At 43.4% G+C, this 21,758-nt stretch overlaps 1 protein-coding gene across 1 annotated transcript; it reads left to right on the top strand.

Moving 5' to 3' along the window:
• Positions 1-947: 947 nt before the first annotated feature.
• Positions 948-21,109, top strand: LOC133137778 (probable G-protein coupled receptor 141). Its single transcript, XM_061256115.1, has 4 exons — positions 948-1,058; positions 2,376-2,934; positions 9,296-9,461; positions 20,919-21,109. The coding sequence occupies exons 2-3, from the start codon at positions 2,392-2,394 to the stop codon at positions 9,320-9,322; spliced, it is 570 nt and encodes a 189-aa protein (XP_061112099.1). The 5' UTR covers positions 948-1,058; positions 2,376-2,391; the 3' UTR covers positions 9,323-9,461; positions 20,919-21,109.
• Positions 21,110-21,758: the final 649 nt, after the last annotated feature.

Below are 21,758 nucleotides of genomic sequence, written 5' to 3' on the forward strand. Positions count from 1 at the left end.
CTTAAAAGTGTTGTTGTGTTGATCAACAGCGAAATAGTTTATCCTGAAAAACGACATTGGCTCAGGCAGTAAGGGCAATCGTCTGGCAGTCGGAGGGTTGCCAGTTTGATCCCATCCTGGGTGTGTTGAAGTGTCCTCCCTCCTGATTTCCCCCGCCCCTCCTTTCTGATATCCCTATCCTTGTCTAACCCCCCCCCCCAAAAAAAAAAAAATTGCACTTATGATGACGACTATATGTTTAGAACAGCATTCCATGTGTTTTTTCCTAGTTCTGGATGTGATGCTTTGACTTGTGGTAGAACCTATGCACTTGTAAATCGCTTTGGATTAAAAGCGTCTGCCAAATGACAAAAATGTAAATGTAAATGTAAAATGTCACTGAGCAAGACACCAAATCCCTAAATGCTCCTGATGAGCTGGTTGGTGCCTTGCATGGTGCCTTGGTGTGTGTGAGTGTGTGTATGAATGGGTGAATGAGAAGCATCAATTGTACAGCACTTTGGATAAAGGCTTCTAGATAAATTCCAACCATTTACAAAATGCCAATATTATTATTGAACAAACAATGAATGAATGAATGATTGATTACATGAGTAATTTATTTGAAAGTTCCTGTAAATGGTCTAACTTGTTAGTTCAAGTTAGTCCATTTTCTTCAGGCTTATGCCATACATTTTACTCAAACTCCAGCATTAATTAGCATGCAACATAAATATAGTTTTTCAGAGTGTAATTTGATATACCGTTATGTTCTGACAATAACACACACACACACACACCAATGCGCGCGCACACGCTCACACACAGCACACGCACACACCCACACACCCACACACACACACACACACACACACACACACACACACACACACACACACACACCCACACCTTGGTCCAAGGTTCTCATGCAGCACTGCTGAGAGTTCAATCATTACACAACAGGACACAACAGAAGGGCTCATTCACAGCACTTGGCTCCTGTAAGCAAACGTAGTACGGACCTATTACAGCACACATTTCACTGCGGCAGTGCTGGGAAACAACACCTGAGAGCAGAAGTAAGTCTGATTTTCATTTCACTACAAGAATCAGCAAATGACTCAGTCTGTACGTATGTTCTAAAGTTTTTACTTGCCTGCTGTGATTTCTTTCCACCACGGAACGAGTGTGAGGTCACAATAATGTGAAATGCGTGTTCTAAACCGAACATTCTAATGCTGATGTAATCATCGCTGCACTGGTAATGGGAAGCAAAGAGTGCTAGAACACTGACCTAGAATAATAATTTAAAAAACAGCATTCCAAAATCCCTATGCTTCAAAAGACTAATCCTGCCATCAACAGCTGCCATTTGCAATGTGTTAAGAGCAATCAAGCAATTTGCTGGGAAGTAAAATGTCCATCCTGCTGTTTGGTAATGTACCGTGGTGACAGCCAACAAAATTTTGACTACAGTCAAAACATATTCCTTTCAAACTGTGTTGCAGACATTTAAATTATTAATTCAATTCCATTTTCATTAAATGTAAAAAAAAAAAAGAAGTAATTTATCTCTCTTTCACACGCAGCTTAAATTGCATGTTTGATGGACAGAACTACGCACCCAGTCCCAGTAAATCTCTATTTTCCTTGGTTCAGAACAGCAGCGGTAAAGTGAAGTTTAGCCCCGGCTGAGAGAAACACAATGTGTCAGTAAACTGCAGGCTTCCTCTTTCTCTTGCTCAGCTTCTGCCCAGCACTTCTACTTCATACGGTAAAACATACGGAGGATGATTCAGATCATATGAGGTGCCATTCAGCACCCTGAAACAGAGGGTGAACAAAACGATGGTCTAGCCACTATTGCAGTCCATGTCCTTGGGTATTTGGTGTTTTTCTTCAATAAAGTATTCAGATGGGTTATGTAGCCATGTCGTACTAGGTAAAGTGCATACATTGTCAATAAAGACAGCATTTCTGAAATTACATATCTTGTCGAGTGTGATCGTTGTGGTTGTCTGTCCCCAACTTGCACTTCTACTTCCCAAAGCCATGTCAGGTACGTTAAATTTGGTCCTAAGATTAAGATACTTGTGTCAGCCATTTTGCAGAGTATCGACTGAGAAATAGAAAGGTACAGGTACAAATTTGTTCTTTAAGGAACACAGTTCCCAAATGTACCTTGAAAGTACAATAATGTTCTATTTGGGAACTAAAGGTACAAGCAAGAAAGCTAATAATCATTTTTTTTGTACCTTTTAACACTTGTGAGTTTTTTTTTTCTGAGAATGTGACAGATAGGCCTGTTCCAGCCCTTCTGTGGAGCATTGACCTGGAATGTTTGTGCAATGTATTTTGGAATATTATTTTTAATTGTGCTAAATTTGAATTCCCAGGACAGCAAAGAAGAAGATGGAACGACTGAACAATTCCAACGTCAGCAATTCAACTGTTCCCCCGGAATACCAGATTGCCCTGGTTACCATGTACAGCATTGTGTTTGTCGGAGGCATCGTTAGCATAGCCCTCATGATCAACATCCTCAAGTCCAACATCCGCTCGGTGACAACCATGGCCGTCCTCAATCTGATTGCGGTGCACCTGCTCTTCCTGCTCACCGTGCCGTTCCGAATTTACTTCTACGCGACAAACAAGTGGCACCTGACCAAAGAATTCTGCAAGGTGGTGAGCGGAATGATCCACGCGCACATGTACATCGCATTCGTCTTCTACGCCATCATCCTGGTGATCCGCTACCACAGTTTCTTCAGGGGGAAGGACCCGGTGGCGTTTCACCGGAAACTGCACGCGCTGTGGGCCAGCCTGGCCGTCTGGGCGGTCGTGCTCGTCATCATCCTCCCCGTTTACGCCCTGAAGTACGGAGGTTCGGAAGAAGACTTGCAAGACCGGTCTTGCTTCAACTTCGGAGGGGAGCTCGAAAAAGTCGCCGTAAAGGTGCTTAATTACCTCATCATCGGCGTTGTTCTTTTGGTCACGCTCGCGCTCGCTGCCTGCCAGATCTGGATTTTCATCCAGGTTCTGGGGAGACACAGAACCAATTTTTATCAGCACCAAGAGTTCTGGGCTCAGGTTAAAAGCCTCTGCTTCGTGCTGGTTATGGTTGTGTGTTTTGTTCCATATCACTCATTCCGAATATACTATATGAACCACTATAATAATCACCGAGACATGAACGAGATATTTCTGGCAGTGACAGCTTTCAGTTGCTTGGACATGCTAACTTTTATGGGCAGAAACGCCTTTGGGACATGCAATGTAGGGTGCTGCTTCACATAATCCCACCACCCCCTTCCTTGACAATCACAATCTCGCCCCACGCCCACCATTTGCATGGTTGTCGAAATGTCGAGTCTCCGCGTGACTGCGGCTAAACGATTGCTCTGAAATTGCCCTTCTCTGCCTCACCATAACCACACGGGGGAGGATTTCCGTATTTCCGTGGTCCCATGAAACTGGCGCAAGAGGTAATTCCCATGTACAGATTAACATCAACTCACGAGATGGCTTGGATTTCATTTCTGTAACCTTAGTTTCGCAGAGGCCAATTCCTAAATGGGTACGGACTCTCGGAAAGACATGTGCAAAGTGCAAAGTCATGTGGCACATTATAGCTTTTTTGTTGAAACTGGCTTTCTAAGAAATGCAACATCCATGTTTTTAATATACTGCAAATGACTCCAGCTGGCTAGAGTTATCGTTTAAACTGTAATTTAATATTATAATCGTATAATACTGTGTATACACTTATATTCTTTCTTTAATGTAGTGTAGAGTATGTACAATACATGTTGTTACAAATTAAACGTCACCACAGGGCACAAATAAATTACCCCTGAGACCCTGTTGATCCAGTGTTTTTGTTGCCCTGGACTGTGGCTTTAAAATGAACTATTTTAACTGAACGCCCCGCCCCAAGACAGCGAACGGCGAACTATGTTTGCAGCAAACAGTTACTTTTGAACGATTTAAAATTAACATTCCATTTAGTTCGCCACCAACGCATTTTTAATGCAAATGGATGCGACTTAGATTCAACAATGCCAGCTAGCTGATTCGTTGTTTATCTGCGATTATTTTTTTATGGTAATAACGGATATTACATTGATTAAAGTGTATTATAACAGCCACATAATTGTCAACTTGTGTCATCTCCGCCTTTTCCCCGTCGACAGCCATTTCCGTTCGCGGCCCACTACCTAGCGTTCCTGGCAAACAGAAACAAAGTTTTAATAGGTTCGCGAACGTCAGCTAACGATCTTGAACGCACCTCTGATCAAAGCATCAAACAAAGGGTCCTCCCTGTTTGAACATTACGCTAAACGTGGCCAATAAACATACATGTAATTCAGTGGAAATAGGGCCTTTCTCGGGGACATCTCACTCTCCCTCCTGCCTGCCAGCTAAACAGTAATTCATGTCACATGTATTGAAAAACTGCAATATTGGATAACTGATTTTATCCAATATTGCTGCAGATTGTGATCTGTGCACAGAGAACAGTAACTCCTAAATCATTCACTGTCACCGATTTGACATTGCTCTTGCCAGAATATGGCATGCTACCAACAGATAATTCTGCAGTGTTATTGCAAGTTCTTTAACAGCAAGATGATGTATACTTTAGCCAGACTAGACAATAATGATATGGCTATGTATTTAACCAGTGCCCCTGTTAATGTGTCATGAACTACATTAAATGAATAGATCTCCTTTAAAAAAATGTATTATTTCAGTTTCTTTTGGTTAGTTTCAGTGTTTCATGATATTTACATTTGTAAAGTTTCATATGACATTAAATGACTGGTATAGCTAGTGGCAGTTGAGAATTTATTGTTCAACAATAACAACACAACAGCAACAACAATAGCAACAACAGCAAAAACGCCTCACGAAACATGATGTACTGGTTAAACTATGTTTTTATCTGTTCCTGATTATAGTTCAAATAAAACACAAGATTAAATGTAATGAATAAAAGCATAATAATCAGGTACATACACATTCAGCCCCCAGCAGTTAGTTAAGCGAGCTGATTTTACTTGGAGGATCAATTGAAGTGTGCTTAGCTGGAGTTCAAACTTCTAACAGTATAACCCCAGAACTGCGTTACATCCACAAGAGCTAATCCCCTTTTCACAGCTCTGAACTGAAGTTCCAGTTGTACAGTAGTTCTGGGCTATAGGGGTCTACGTCTGAAGGGTAAATGCCATGGAAACACAGTGCAATTGACTCTTTCAGTAATTCCAGCTTGCACCACAGACCACAAGAGGTTGTATGTGTGTGCCTATACCAGATTATTTGGTATTGTTTAAATTGTTTGGATTGAACTATAAATAATTAAAAAAACTGTTTGACCAGTACATGATGTCATAGGAAAGGAACGGAACTGCTGGAATAGTGCATGTATGACATCACAAATGATCAGTTTAAGAAATGCTGCCTTGCATAGGAAGTTCCACATTAACTTCTCAGAGCCACCTTTGACAGGAATACTTAATCTGAAATCAGGAAACAAATGTGCTTAATTTGGCCAGCTCTCGTACTCCCTGTTGGGCACTGTTGATGCAGTACCTTCAATAAGACATAACCAAAACTGTTTCTGTAAATAACTATGTAATAACTAATAAAATGGAAATACGAGATATTATTTTTTGTTATTTTACCTGTGGTATGGATGCAGATAATTAGCAATGATAAGTAGTATGCAGTAGTATGCCAGAGTATTATTCATTCACTCTATTCACATTTTTACAGAACAGGATGAGACACAGGACTGCTCAAAAACAATTATAAAAAAAACAAAACAAGCCTACATCAGTGCCTTAAGAAATGTCCCACCCTCTCAAAATTTCTTCAAGATGCCTCCAAAATTGCAGTCAGTCAGTACCATCATTCAACTTATGTTGACAGTATGACTTCATATTTCAGAACTTACTCTATACCATCAAAGCAAAATGGACAGTAAATAATGAAAAACAAAGAAATGTTAAGATTTCCTACATTGTCCATTCCTCTGCTACCTCAGTTTCAGTTGTGAGAAATGACCTTTAAAAGATTGAAACAATGATGTCTGTGCAGTAATGGTGGTTCACGTTATCTGTGTTTAAGCTTGTGGGGGTGACGTTGGCTCAGGCAGTAACAGCAGTTGTCTGGCAGCCTGAGGGTTGTTGGTTTGATCCCGCCCCTGTGTCAAAGTGTCCCTACGCTAGACACCTAACCCCCAAATGCTCCTGACGAGCTGGTTGGTGCCTTGCATGGCAGCCAATCACCCTTGGTGTATGACTGGGTGAATGAGAAACGCCTATTTTACAGCGCTTTTGTCCCTGAGCAAGACACCTAGCTCCCGATGAGCTGGTAGCATGGCCATGTGTGTGTGAATGAGAGGCATTCACTGTAATAAAAGCTCTATATAAATGCAGTTGGCACTGCCACCTTAAAGGCACTGAATAACCCATATCAAAGCTACTGAGATCAGGCCTGCTGGACTCTCCGGCCTGCAGAGGGGAAACCACCATGAGGCCAAGGGCAAATTTCTGGTTTCCCGAATTAGAAAGTTCAATGTCTGAGATTTGATAAAGTAGCGATGAGTCGACATCAATCACAAAGCTGGCCCGCAAACGCCGAGAGACGTCGGAGAAAAAAATCCATATAAAAGCCTGCAGGGAGTTTGCAATGAGCCAAGTGATACTGCAAACACGTCACATGGTTTTGTGATCATTTGGCACGGCTTGCTGGAATGTTGTACTATGGCACTCTCAAAGCAGTTGTGTTAACAACAACATACTGTAGTAATGTGTGTAACATGTCATATTTTTACATACTCCCCAATGTCCATATGTCCACTTTGTGTCAGTTTCAACACAGTCTGGGTTAAAACACGTAAATTGGATATTCATTCATTCATTCATTCATTATCCTAACTCGCTTATCCTGAACAGGGTCGCAGGGGGGCTGGAGCCTATCCCAGCATACATTGGGCGAAAGGCAGGAATACACCCTGGACAGGTCGCCAGTCCATCGCAGGGCACACACACCATTCACTCACACACTCATACCTACGGGCAATTTAGACTCTCCAATCAGCCTAACCTGCATGTCTTTGGACTGTGGGTGGAAACCGGAGTACCCGGAGGAAACCCACGCAGACACGGGGAGAACATGCAAACTCCACACGGAGAGGCCCGGCCGACCGGGATTCGAACCCAGGACCTCCTTGCTGTGAGGCGGCAGTGCTACCCACTGCACCAACCATGCCGCCTAAATTGGATATTTTTAACACAGAATGTGTTGGAAGTAACATGACAGTAGTCACATTAAAAAGTGAGTTGATATTAACACGTCTGTTTTGATTGGGGGGGCTCTCCGCTGTAGGGACAGATTCATGGTAAAACTGACGGGGCCATGGGAAATCCTACAGAACTGAACCGGGATGAAAAGGGACCTTTCTGCGGGATAGCGCCCCAAAGAAGCAGGTGGAATAGCTAAAGAAGAAGAGGGACATAGTGTCCTCGGTCAAAGTCCTTAATCCAGGGCTTAAATTACGCCATTGATCCCCAGCAAACTTCTTTAAAAAAGTCATGCCGGAATAATGCACAGAAGTGGAAACTTATTTGGTCCGATGGTTTTAAGAGACTCATCCGAAGCTTATCTGAAAACAGAGCTGGAGTGTAAAATTAACACGGGACTGCAGTGATTGCTTTGGCAATCAACATTTTGAATGAAACATTTCCCCCATATAGTGCTCTTTTTGAGCATTCAAGTATGAAATTATAATGTTGTAATGGTAGGGCAATGTGTCTCGTACCCTTAATATTCAGAAAACGTATTTTATAAGTTGTCATTTAAATAACAGACCTTTGTTGACTCGAGATTTGCAGAGAAGGCTTTGTGCAACAGAAAACAAAGCCTTGCTCCATAAACAGGCCTTTCACTGTATCTTGCCAACAAAATTCCCATTGCACACAAATAAGTGCAAAACTCTGCCTCTATCAACAGTTCTTGAGCAGTTCCACACTACATCTGAAGCCGGGAAGTAGGTCTTCAATAAACAGTGCCAAAGTGAACGTAAACAAAAAAATAAAAAATCTGTTAGAATAGCATGCCAGGTCACAGTTATGGCCTGACTGTGTGACATTAGACCAGACCTGTGTCAAATCATTACCCTTTTAGACAATGTCCTGCAGATTACTCAAAAGGAAATTTGATTTTTAGTTTTTCACATTTTGGTTGGTAACATATTTCGCTGAGAACACTGAAGCCTGCACTGAAGGGTTAGTAAATTTGACTGACTGGGGGCGACATTGGCTCAGGCAGTAAGAGCAGTCGTCTCATTGGCTCAGGCAGTAAGAGCAGTCGTCTCATTGGCTCAGGCAGTAAGAGCAGTCGTCTCATTGGCTCAGGCAGTAAGAGCAGTCGTCTGGCAGTCAGAGCTTGCCCTGCCCTGATTGTGTGTGTGAATGGCTGAATGAGAAGCTTCAGTTGTACAGCCCTTGGGATGAAGGTGCTATATAAATGCCAAATATTTACCATTTACAGAAATATAAAAATAAAGAATTTGCACAAAAAGTGCACATTTAATCCAGGACTGGATTTGACAGTGATGAGGCCTTTTTGCTGTGACTGCAATGGGTGGCCTGTAGTGCAGTGGTTAAGGTACGTGACTGGGACCCGCAAGGTCGGTGGTTCAATCCCCGCTGTAGCCGCAATACGATCCGCACAGCCGTTGGGCACTTGAGCAAGGCCCTTAACCCTGCATTGCTCCAGGGGAGGATTGTCTCCTGCTTAGTCTAATCAACTGTACGTCGCTCTGGATGAGAGCGTCTGCCAAATGCCATTCATGTAATGTAATGTCATGTAATGTAATGTAATGAATGCTCATCCCCTTCCTGTGCTGGGTGCAGCCAGCAGGGGGTGCACTGCAGCCAAGCAGCAGGATAATCCTGTATGTGGTGCCTTTAAACCATCACATCTCTTTAATCTGCAATCTACACCACCCACCTGAAATCTCCTTTTGAGTTTTCGTTTCACTGGAGCCCTTATCGGATTTACATGGAAACTGCATTTGCATTTTTCCTGTGATTCACATTTCCACCACGTTAACAGTGTTTAAAATAGTTACTTGAGCGGTGAGAATCCCATGGATTCCAACCAAACACTTCCCCTGAGATTTGAGTTCAGATGTTTATTGGTTCTCCGATTTACATGTTAAACATCAATATCAATTGATGGAAAATTGATCATATGTCCAGACAGCTGTCCGGTCATTGAAATGATTAATTCCCCGACCTCCCTCTAGACACAATGCACCTGGAGGAGCGGGTGAAAATGGGGGAAGGAGGCGCAGGTGAGTACGGATGGGAACATCACTGCGACTGTGCCACCCTTCAACCCCTGCTGTTCCAGTCTGCCACTGTCACAACCCGCCAAAGATGACCACCTGCTGCAGTACCTGGTGCTAGAAGGTAGAGGGCACTGTAGCACTGCTTCATTTTAAGATCCGCTCCTGCACAGGATGGGTGTCGAACTCCAGGCCTGGAGGGCCGCAGTGTCTGCAGGTTTAACTCCAGGCCTGGAGGGTCGCAGTGTCTGCAGGTTTAACTCCAGTCCTGGAGGGCCGCAGTGTCTGCAGGTTTAACTCCAGTCCTGGAGGTCCGCAATGTGTCTGCAGGTTTAACTCCAGTCTTGGAGGGCTGCAGTGTCTGCAGGTATTTGTGGTTTCCTTTCAATCAGCAGCCAATTAAGGCCTTGGAACAAGGTGTGTGGACTCTTTAGCCAATCAATGACTTCAATTAATCACTTGTGCTTAAAAGAACCAAAAGCCTGCAGACACTGTGGCCCTCCAGGACTGGAGTTAAACCTGCAGACACTGTGGCCCTCCAGGGCAGGAGTTAAACCAGCAGACACTGGCCCTCCGGGACAGGAGTTAAACCAGCAGACACTGGCCCTCCAGGCCTGGAGTTAAACCAGCAGACACTGGCCCTCCAGGACTGGAGTTAAACCTGCAGACACTGGCCCTCCGGGACTGCAGTTTCACAGCTCAAGTTTTTAGTTACTAGCACAGGTGTCACATTCAGCACTAGTGGCACATTTAAGGCATTGATTGGCTAAAGGATCCACACATCTTCTTCTTGAGGAATTAACTGGCAGCTGGACGGAAATCACAGACACTGCGGTCCCATGGGAATTTAGTTTGACACCCCTGGTTTATAGCAATGGTACCAAGCCTTTTGGAAAATTAAAACATTAAATCATTCCTTTAGCATAAATTATTTAGCCCATGAGACTATGCTTACACAAATTATACGGGTCATACTATGGTAATGAGGATTTAGGAAAATAGAAGGTTGTACTGATTGCAATCTTTTTTTTTGTTTGATTAGATATAACTGTAAAGAACGGACATTATGAGCACTTAATTATTGAATACCACATTTTGCAGTAGGCACAAGCATACGTCAGTGAACAATGTGGATTGTGGAAAAACTGAATATTCTGCTGAAAATGCTGTCCAAAAGTATTTATTTTCTTGCTAACATTTTCAAAAAGAAAAATAAAGAAAAATAATTTGATCTCATAATTACACTTATAAACGCAACAATGAATTACAGATATTGGGTATCACTGTGGAAGTAATTGTGTATGTAAGAATGGTTTATTTATCTTCAGCAGAATATTTTAGCCATGGCTTAGGATGTTCTTCACATCACAGATGATTTGCTTATAGAAACTTGGAACGATTTCTATCCAAAACAAATAAGTAACTGAAACCTGATGCAGGTTCCTGCTTATGTTCAAATGATTAGATCGTAAATTATGAATATTGTGCTTGCTGGCTTCTCGCTGATATGCTGGTATTGCTGTCCCCTTGTTATTCCATCAGAGATGAAGAGACAATGAAAATTATACATTAACAAAATGTCCTCCAATAATGTTTGGTTGAGCAGAATATTTAAAGGATCCTCAAGGTAGATGACCTTTACAACGCTGATTTATCCTTTCAGTGTGCAATAAGTCTAAGTGAGCGTTCTCTTCGGGTTCATTTGATCCACAAATCAATTCGTTGGTGTTAATGAAACAAGCGCACTATATTGCATAAACTGTGCCAAAGACACAGTGACTGGAGCAGCACAGATACGGACAGCAGGAACCGGAGACTAAAGAGTGGTTAAGAGGCTACCCCGCGATGCACGTTGTTACCTGAAACTGAAGGTTGACTTCTTGTACACTTTATCTTAAATCAGTTAAACAAGTGGCAGTGAACACAGCTGCAGGTATTGACTTTTTCATTTCAGCAAATTGAGAAGGAGACAGGGAATCGATTAAGCCTGTCTATGGCTACCACTGAGGCTAAAACTGATGTTCAAATTAGGCCCATGAACTCATTATATATGACTTACTTTCACACTTACAGTATTATTATATAATATAATATAATATAATATTACATTATATGTATTATATTATATTGTATTACATTATATTATATTACATTATATTATATTATATTTTATTATATTATACAATTTGGAAATGTGTAAACCAGGCCTTGTTGGATAATCATTACATTAGAAAATACATTCTGTATGTGTGTGACACAGAAAAGTAGATGTTAAACAAACTATATCTGTATATTAGAGCGTGCATCTACGTATGCACTAAATATACATGACAGCACAAGATTCTGGCAATATTGTTTCACAATTTTTGAAACATGCAATATGTTTAATCCATCCAAATGAATTTAGGGCTGACGTGCTGTCTGGAAGGGGCATATTGAAGAGACCTGCCCATGAAAGGCTCTCTGCGTTTGAGTCATCCTGCGCTTTCTCCCTCTTTCACGACCGTCACATCCGCGGAGGGAAACTATTGGTCAGCTTGGCGTATCACTCCCCAACCCACATTCACTGTAATACATCAATGTCTGCACCATGACACTGAATATATGGAGTTTAATATACAGAAAATGAAGCTACGCCCGGAGAAATATCAGCAATTTATATACATATGCATATTATAATTTAATATTACGCTTTCCAAAAAATAATAATATTCTTCTTATTATTATTATTTTTATTACAGCATATAAAACCCGTACACCTAAACCTTCCTTGACGGCGTGTTCCCATCGCGTGATGAATTGCGGATCACATTAATAATTGGTCTGTCCATGAATATTTTACTGCCGCGGAGGAAAAACAAATTGTGTATGATTTATCCCCGGCGGTGATGCCTTTTATTTGTCATGTTGCGATGAATTTTAAGCAGCGAGAGCTGGGACCTCGGCCAGGATCCGGAGGCCACGGAGGCGCCCGGGAGGGCTTTTGTTCATTCGGGAGATATTACGGGAGCTAACGAGCAGACATGCAAATGAAGCGCTTTTTTTTTTCCTCCTCCCTGCTCCGGGGTCTGTCCCTTTTCCGGGGGCAGGGCGTTCCGGGGCGAGCCTGACAGAATCAATGGGAATCACGGCGGCTAATTCATTTACTGCCCCAGCGCCGCCGCCGACGTCTGCTAATTGAGGGGTAATTAGCGCTGAGCTGTAATTACCCCGTCCTCCGGGGGGGCAGGTAGAAGCCCAGCCGCTCCACAGGTGTGCGGTGTGCGGGCGCGGTTAACGCGAGGACGCCGTTAACACGCGCCTGTCCCGGGGATTTAAGGTGTGTGAATATCTGTGTGCGGACTCGGATTGGCGTCGTCGCTGCCCACGGTTCTCCCCCCCCCCCCCCCCCCCCGTCAGCCTAGCGTGTTACAAATTCCCGCCGCACCGCATTGCGGTGAAGCGCGCTGACGGCGGTGCCACTCCGGGATCGTCAAACCGCGGTCCGCGAGGGCCGAGAACTGTCGCCTGTTTTTACGCCCTCCCTTTACCTGGGAGTCGGCTGTGAAGTCTGGCCGATCTGTAAGACCAGTTGTTCAGCGAACTGTCTGGGAGAATAGAAATCCAGGGCCAGATTTGGATTCGAGGGCCAGATTTGGTGATCCCTGGGGTTGCCTAACGGTTAGGGAACTGAGTTCACGATCCTAAGGGCGCAGGTCTGATTCCCTGGTCAGGCACTGCCGTGTGGCCCTTGGGTAAATCAAGCAGCATTCCTTCAGTAAATGCCCCGTTTTGTACAATGAGTGTATGTTAAAAATGTTGGCTAATGTATGCCGCTGTGGATAAGAGTGTCTGCTAAATGCTTTTAGAGTGAATGTGAATTACTGGTCGGAGTAGAAGCCTGGCTGACTCATCGAGTCAACTCCAAACCTGTGGGCGTAACTCAGGGACAAAGGGCAGCTGTATTGGGGAATGCGGGGCTGCTTTTGAAATGACACGATGACGTGATTAATTCATGACATCACGAGGCGGATCGGAGCAGGGCCGGCGGGGGAGGCTGGCAGCGTCGGTGTCAAGTTCCTCCTCACGGCAGTGAGACATCAATCCCACCCCGAAAAACAGATTGTCCAATCAGGAGGCCTGCGGGTCAGCATACCTCCTCTCTGTGTGGTCAGAGCTGGACCAGGTGATCCCATCCCCTCCTCTCTGTGTGGTCAGAGCTGGACCAGGTGATCCCATCCCCTCCTCTCTGTGTGATCAGGGCCGGACAAGCTGATCCCATCCCCTCCTCTCTGTGTGGTCAGAGCTGGACCAGGTGATCCCATCCCCTCCTCTCTGTGTGATCAGGGCCGGACAAGCTGATCCCATCCCCTCCTCTCTGTGTGGTCAGAGCTGGACCAGGTGATCCCATCCTCTCCTCTCTGTGTGATCAGGGCCGGACAAGCTGATTCCATCCCCTCCTCTCTGTGTGGTCAGGGCTGGACCAGGTGATCCCATCCCCCCCCCTCCTCTCTGTGTGGTCATGGCTAGACCAGGTGATCCCATCCTCTCCTCTCTGTGTGGTCAGGGCTGGACCAGGTGATCCCATCCTCTCCAGTCTGTGTGGTCAGAACTGGACGAGCTGATTCCATCCTCTCCTCTCTGTGTGGTCAGGGCTGGACGAGCTGATCCCATCCTCTCCTGTCCCGGTTCAATGGACAGGGAACGGTCAAGGTTGCATTAGTGGTCCTACTGAACTTTGAGCATCCATGTTTCATAGTCATCCCGTTTCCACGTGGTGAAAACGCAGCAATATGTTCAGAATTATAGCAGATCAGGGCACAGGTCTCTCTTTGTTTTCTCGCAAGCTCTGCTGGGCTCAATTACCACTGGATTACTCACCGATGTGGAATTCATTATGGAACAGTCATATGGCTTTGTAGCAATGTAACAAAGGCATTTATAATTAACAATGTCACAAATGCATTTATCAGTAACAATATAGCGAATGCAATTATCGTTAACAGCGTAACAAAGGCATTTATAATTAACAATGTCACAAATGCAGTTATAGGTAACAATGATAAAGATGCATTTATCAGTCACAATATAGCGAATGCAATTATCGTTAACAGTGTAACAAATGCATGTATAGGTAGCAATGTAACAATTGCATTTATTGCAATAAGGTATGTCAATTTTAAATTCCATGAATACAGTGGCTGTAGCCGTGCCGCAGATGTAATTAATGAATACTGGCCGACCGCTATTCATGGTCTCAGGTTTTGATGTTTGGGTTTGAATCATTTGAATCGTTGCCACATCCCTATTCCAACCCTATTCAAATGCCACATTTCTACAAATTACGTAAAACATATATTACAAACCCGTTCTGTTAATTGCATTCCATTTCTTTCCCAATTGTCAATCATTTTAGAGAAGGAGTGTAAAATGTCTCAATTTGCAACAAGGAGAAATGATGGTTTTTCTGAAATTAAATATCATTGCGCACATATCATTATCAAAACTGTAACATGGGTCTAAACGAATGATAGCTTGTTGTACTTTAATTGGCTCAGTCGATTGATTTGTCATTGGGCCAAATGTGTCCAGTCTCCGGATCATTACAGCAGTGGTTTAACTCATTACAGTGTTATTCAAAACCAGTAGGGGGCAGCATACAGCCGTGTCCGGCCACCGCAATGGCTCCGGAGGAAAGGCGATATCAGTCTGTTTACCGCAAGTCAAACCAGCCTTTCTTGTTTCCCCCGACAAGATTTTCCATAAACAGGTAATGAACCTTTAAAAATAGCGCCAGGCTTCGAGTTTGAATATACGGCTGAGTTTATTGTGCGGGGGTAACAGACGGAAATGTATACATTTTTCTGTTTGAAAAGGCTTCGTAAAAAAAAACCAAAAAAAAAAACTTACACATAATTTTTCACCCCCTTAAAAAAAAAAAAGCAATTTGTCAAATTTGGATAATTTATAAGAAAGGGTAACCAAGGCAACATTGATCTAAAGCCGAGGACGGGGTTGGGGTGTGGGGGGGGGGGGGGCGGGGGCGCGGATGGCAATCATGAAAAATGGCTCCCCCCGTCTGCACGACAGTCCTGCTGATGCCTCTGATTTGTCATCCTCAGTTTTGACATTTTTCATCCCAGTATCCAATCTAAATGACAGGCGGATATTTTCTAAATCTTCACCGCCGTGGACCGGAATCACAGGCTATTTTTTCTCACCTTCCTTCCTTTCCGCAGAAGGCAGGAGGCTGTGATTCCTGCTTTTCATCCTGGTTTTTAAACGGCACAATTACATGTAGACTGCACCCTGGGACTGTAGCGCTTTGGTCATTGTACTATTAAATTGAATTGTGTGTGGTGTGTTTGTGTGTATGTGTGGTGTGTTTGTGTGTGTGTGTCTGTGTGTTTGTGTCTGTGTGTATGTGTGTGTGCGTGTGTCTGTGTGTCTGTGTCTGTGTGTGTGAGTGAGTGTGTGTGTGGTGTGTTTGTGTGTGTGCGTGTGTCTGCGTGTGTGCATGTGTATGTGTGTGCATGTGTTTCTGTGTGTTTTCTGTCTGTGAGTGAGTGTGTGTGGTGTGTTTGTGTGTGTGTGTCTGTGTGTCTGTGTGTTTGTGTGTATCTGTGTGTGTGCGTGTGTATGTGTGTGTGTGTTTCTGTGTGTTTCTGTGTGTGTGTGAGTGTGTGTGTGTGCGCATGTTTTTCTGTGGATGTATCTGTGTCTGTGTGTGTGTGTGTGACTGTGTGTGTGTGTGTCTGTTTGTACGTGTGTGTGTTTCTGTGTGTGTGTGTGTGTGTGTGTGTGTGTGTTTGTGTGTGTGTGTGTGTGTGTGTGTGTTTGTGTGTGTGTGTGTGAGTGTGTGTGTGTGTGTGTGTGTGTGTGTGTGTGTGTGTGTGTCTGTTTGTACGTGTGTGTGTTTGTGTGTGTGCGTGTGTGTGTGTGTGTTTGTGTGTGTGTGTGTGTGTGACTGTGTGTGTGTGTGTCTGTTTGTACGTGTGTGTGTTTGTGTGTGTGTGTGTGTGTGTGTGTGTGTGCGGATTTCACAGGATGTCTCTGATAACAAGTCACAGAGGCAGCGATAAATTCTTTCAAATCCCTGCCTTGATGCAAACCCACAATTATGCTGCAGCGTTTTCTGAAATTGAGCCACAAAATACTACCAATCTCATCCAGGAAAAAGGAGATTGATTTTCCAGGTTCTGTGATGTCCTGGCCCTGCACAGTTTTACTAGGATCATAGCCATGCTCATGATACTACAGACTAATCCACCTGAAGTCTTCCCTGGGATTGCGTTTGAATTATGGTTTTCAAAGAGCCTGTTTACATATGCTATTCAATCCTATTACCCCGAGTGAATCACCTTTATATATTTGTATTTAAATGTAAAAGGTATTTACTGAGAAATGTATTCGGTTTAAAAATGTATTGATTGTTTGCCCATTTGATATGTCTCCCAGTTTTCCTGAAATAATTTTCCATAGCTGTGTCTGTCTTTCTGTTTGGCTGTCCACCTGTCTGTGCGTCCGCCTGTCTGTCTGTCCGCCTGTCTGTCTGTCTGTCAACCTATGCGTCTACCAATAGCAGAGCGCAAAACTGTTATTGAAGAAAAGAAGCTGATCCTTACAGTATATGTGTTTTTAACAGAGCCATCATTGGCAGTGATTATTTACCGTAGGCTCCTCGTTTGGACCAGACCGGGTTGTTTCGTGGAGGCGGTTAGGAGACACTGAGATCGGGGGAGATTGCTTTTATAAGTGCCGGCGGTCACTCACCGCGGTTCATGCCCTCGTTCAGCACAGCGTGAGTGCCAGAACAGGGGGCCCTTATTAAAATCTGAAATTAAGGTTCAGGTCCTGCCACCCATAATTTGCGACTGCGGGTGATAATATGGGCTCCAGGGAGACGCTGAAATTAATTTCCATTTGAATCATGGTATCAATAAAACGCAACACGGCTATCCGGGAAATCTGCCCTTTGGGATCGGGAATTCTGAGGCAACCTCTCGGAGGAATGTTTATTTATAAGGTCTGCGCACTTTCGGACGGGTTTATGGGTCAACGGCATCAGCATTTCGCAGTTATCATCTATTTACAAATGAAAAAAAAGAAGAAGAAGAAGCTGGTCTTCGAACGCTTCATCGGAATGTACTTTAACAGAAAACAAACAAATATTGTTACCTTTGACTCAAATTTCTATTGGTACAGCACATTCTGCTATTTATGAGTATTGCTAAATTAGACCATCGCAGCATATGTTATGGATAGGAGAGGGGCTTTTAGCTCTTATTCGTTTTCCCCTTGTCCATTTGCTGCTTGTGTTTCACTGCCATTAACTCACCTGTCTCCATTAATGTAGGCGTTTGCAATAAAAAAATGCATTTTTATTAACATGTATTTTTAAGTAACAATCTAAATCTGATGGATAATGGATAATTTTACAATATATTGAGCTATGGTTGGGATCGTAAATGCTTTTGGTTACTGCCATAGCTAGCATTCTGGCAGTCGACAAGCAATTCCCATGGTTTTATATCTACAGTTAAAAATACATTTTTTAGAGATTGATAAAACAACATAAAATGTTTTGTTTGACTAAAAATGAAAGAAGAATCTTTTATCTATGTAATAAATATGCTACACCATTCCTGCATTAACCAATCGGTATATAAAAACATATTATTGCATTTAGTATGATTTTAGCTTCACGTAGATTTGAACATTTTTGGTATGCATCTGCATGTGCACCGATTAGAAACCCTTGTTTTGAGATTATTGTTATTAAATAAAAACGTAATTTCGATTGCGCGTTGATAGCACCTGAGTTTTAGCCCTCGGATAAAAGGCATCCCCTGGAAAGCAGATTTGTCACATATTCTTCTGGTGACAAAGGTTTATCACAGGAACCTCATCATTTCCCGTTCATATGTCACCCCGTTCTGACCTTTTATATGTCCTTCCATCGCTCCGTTATATATCTTGCAGGCTGGAGAGCCTCCGTGCCCATTGGCTGCGAGCGGCCGCCCCGCCATCTCTGAGGTGCAGTCTCCGCTGAACTTTGACCTCCGGGTCTGACTCCCCGTTTTATCGTGGCCAGCTGCATCCCTAATTTCCTCTGAGGAGCTTTTTTTTTTACATCGCGCCGAGAAGACGGCTCCTCCGTCGGCCCGCCGTCGGTTCCCGATCCGAACGCGCCGCACCCGCCAACGCCGGCTCAGGACTCGTAAAAATAACCGATGTGTCCCCGATCGGACGATGGCCCCGTGAAGAAAGGGCCCAGATTGCGATCAGACTGCGTCTGAAACGTAACGTGGAAAGGTGACGGTGGAGCCGCGGGATGAGGGCTCTGTTTCCTGGGCCGTATCTGTTTCTGCTTCAGCCCGCACTGTGGACTCTAATGGCCTTTTAGCATTATGTGTCTAACTGCATCCGCTGAATGCTAATAGACTTTATATTGGATTTAATGGTCTGCAAACAGAGATAATTTGGAATTAAGAGCAGCAATAACGCTGTGTAGATTACAGATGGTGTGGAGGCACATTGTGACATACAGTAGAAGGAGCGTGAGAGAAGATCTTCTTGCTCGAGTGAACTGATTACGTCCATTTAAACTGGGGCTGTCGGTATTTCGCAAATATTTTTGACTTGAAATTTAGGAAAACACTCAAATGCGGCTTAAGATCTACAACCGTCTATTGACTCAGATGAATTGAGAAAGCTATGGAGTCTTACTGTGGTGAATGTGGAGGGTGCCCGTATTCAGCCATAGCAACCTGGAATAGAACGCAGTGAGGGAAGATGAAGGCCCTGCAACTTGAAAAGAGAATCCCAGTGACTCTATTTCAAGTGGACAGGTAGGGTGCACATTAAAATGGCCGCCATAAAATCAAATTAGTTTCCAAAATCATTTTAAAAGGCTCCGAAAATGTCATTTTGAAAAGTTGCATTATGAAAACATCAGAATTGTGAAATTGAAATCCACGAGAGATTACCAGGAACAGAATACTTCCGTTTCCGCTTTAAAAAGTTTTTTTTTTTTTTAAAGACTTTTACGGTTTTACATTTTTTTATAAAACGTTATAAAACTGAAAAGGAGCAAAGCAGCCGAACGGATGTTGAAAGATTCCCCCCCCTCGCCTCTTGTTCCGACTCACTAATTTTAAAGTAAGGAGCAGCGCAGAGCTCTTTAAAGGCACATTGACAGTATTGATCCTGCCGTGTGGCTTAGACCCCTCGTCCCTCAGGGGCCCGGTCCCATCAATTCTGCCACAAACAGTCACAACACGACCACCAACTGCCATTTCATTCACGGCGAGAGTTTATTTAAAAAACATTGTATATGAAGAGATTATTCTCATTTTAAATTGTCATCTTTTTTTTTCAATGATAAAATGTCAATAACAACTTGTGAATAACAACATAAAGAATAGAACAAACAGTTAAAAGAAACAAACACAAAATAGATGAAAAATGATACAGAAAGCTAAGTCGAGAAAAGAATCAGATGATTTAAATTATTTTTGTACCTGCCCCTAAAAACCGAATTCCTTCCAGTAATTATTGTCCATTTTACTTCCTGGTGCACTTTCTTGCTGTGAAATCCAGCTATGACCATCTTGGAATTACAAGCTACCAGCTTTTTCAAAACATAGCTTGAGCTGGTCAAACCATGTTGAGTATGGAGCCGGTCTGAAATGGTTAACCAGCTACCAGCTGTTTTTTTTTGTCAGCAGGGATTCCATATCACATATAAATATAAATATATTTATATATTTGCATGCATTTACCCAAGGTCAGCCCCAAAGCCTGACTGTTTAGCAAAATTGCAGTTTCCACAGTAGTAGTAGTAGTATTTTCCACAGTTAATGATGGGTGATTGTGGTTTAATCTCACTGGCACTTGGTTCTTCATTGTGAGCTTACATTTTAAGCGAGTGGTACCTTCTTTTTTTAAGTTCTTACACATGGTCATAATTTCAGTGACCACTGAAATGAAGAAAATACTGAGCGCTAAAATTGGGAAAAAATCATTATGCAGCATCAAGGACAAAGCACCAAAGCAGTTAGATTGAATGCCCCCAAGTGTTAATTAATAGTTAATTAATCATTCCAAGTAATAGCTGGGGCATTTGACAGGGTCCTGCCCTCCACCAGAGATTCATAACCAAGAGGCATTCATGTTTTGTTCATTTGCATTTTATCAATCAAACAGCAGCTGACTAACTAACGGGGAAGGAGTTGATGTGTTTGCTGAAACTCATTGGTCTCTGTGATTGACTCTGTAAAGTTATTAGGGCACTGCTTAATGAGCAATCAGTCAAATCTCCATCATGTTCCGGCTCAACTCCCCATTACTCAGTGGAAAAGTGTTTTTCATTTATTATTATTAAACAGACAGCCCTAAAAAATGCATGCCATTTTTAATCAAAGACAGCAAAGCAATTGAATGTTTAACATTGGATTTTTGATCCTTAGATCTATATTACCTGGTGGAGGTTGATTAAATTTAGACTTGCCAATATAACTGGTGATTACATTTTTACTGAGGGTGCCGGATAGAGCAGTACATGTTGTGTTTCCTGATTTCCGCGTCTGCTTGGCTGCAGGTGAAAGGTGAAGAACCCGCGTGGTGTTCAGTGGACCGCTGTAGCTCCAGCGGATATCTCGGACGGGAGAAGGCCAGGGTTGTGTTCCAGAGGAGCCGTCGAGGTGGGAAATTACCCAACATTGGACATGAAGTTCCCACAAACATATTCCTCTGGCACCAGCGATGACTCATTTTAACCTCACCATTTCAACAATCCACATTGTCTATGATTAAAAGAATGAATTAAATAAGTGTGTAGACTCTCTCTCTTTCTCCTTCTCTTTCTCTCTCTCTCTCTCTCGCTTTCTCTCTCTCCCTCCCTCTCTCTCTCCACAACCCTGCTGCTGCAAAAAAAGAAAAAAAAAAGAAAAAAGAAAAGTACGCAGATTTGAGAAAGGGATGAGGGATGCATGGTGATTTATGGCAGTTATATCCAGGGTTTAAGTGGGAAACACTTAATATGATACTCTGCAGGGGGAAGATGATGGATAGCTAATCGAGTCGGTTCAGCTTACCATATGTGTACCGTTGACCTGCGTGTCAGTGGTCAGGTGCGGGGCCCCCGCCCCGCAGTTTCCATGGAGACGGGTGATGGGTGGGGGGGGGGGGCGGGGGAGACTCGGCGGCCGCGGTAGAGGAAAGGTCACCCCAATTCTGGGTCCCTGCGCGTCCCTGCGCGCTCCTACGCGCTCCGGAGATCCGCGCTTTTCACCTTTTTCACTCAGAGACCCACTCGCATTGCGGCGGCTGCCTCTGACAAAGGTCTGCTCCAGTCAAGTTGTGAAATTCATTTCAGTATTAACGTTGTTCATCTTTATATTAGACTGTGAAAGGGAAGCTTGTCTCGCTCTCTCTTTCT

Source organism: Conger conger, chromosome 9 (assembly GCF_963514075.1).
Source record: "Conger conger chromosome 9, fConCon1.1, whole genome shotgun sequence".
Lineage (NCBI taxonomy): Eukaryota > Metazoa > Chordata > Actinopteri > Anguilliformes > Congridae > Conger > Conger conger.

Excerpts from the sequence above, each read along its gene's own strand:
- LOC133137778 (XM_061256115.1), top strand. The coding sequence starts at position 2,392 with ATGGAACGACTGAACAATTCCAACGTCAGCAATTCAACTGTTCCCCCG. Across the intron at positions 2,935-9,295 it reads TCGAAAAAGTCGCCGTAAAG|ACACAATGCACCTGGAGGAG; the intron begins GTGCTTAATTAC and ends ACCTCCCTCTAG.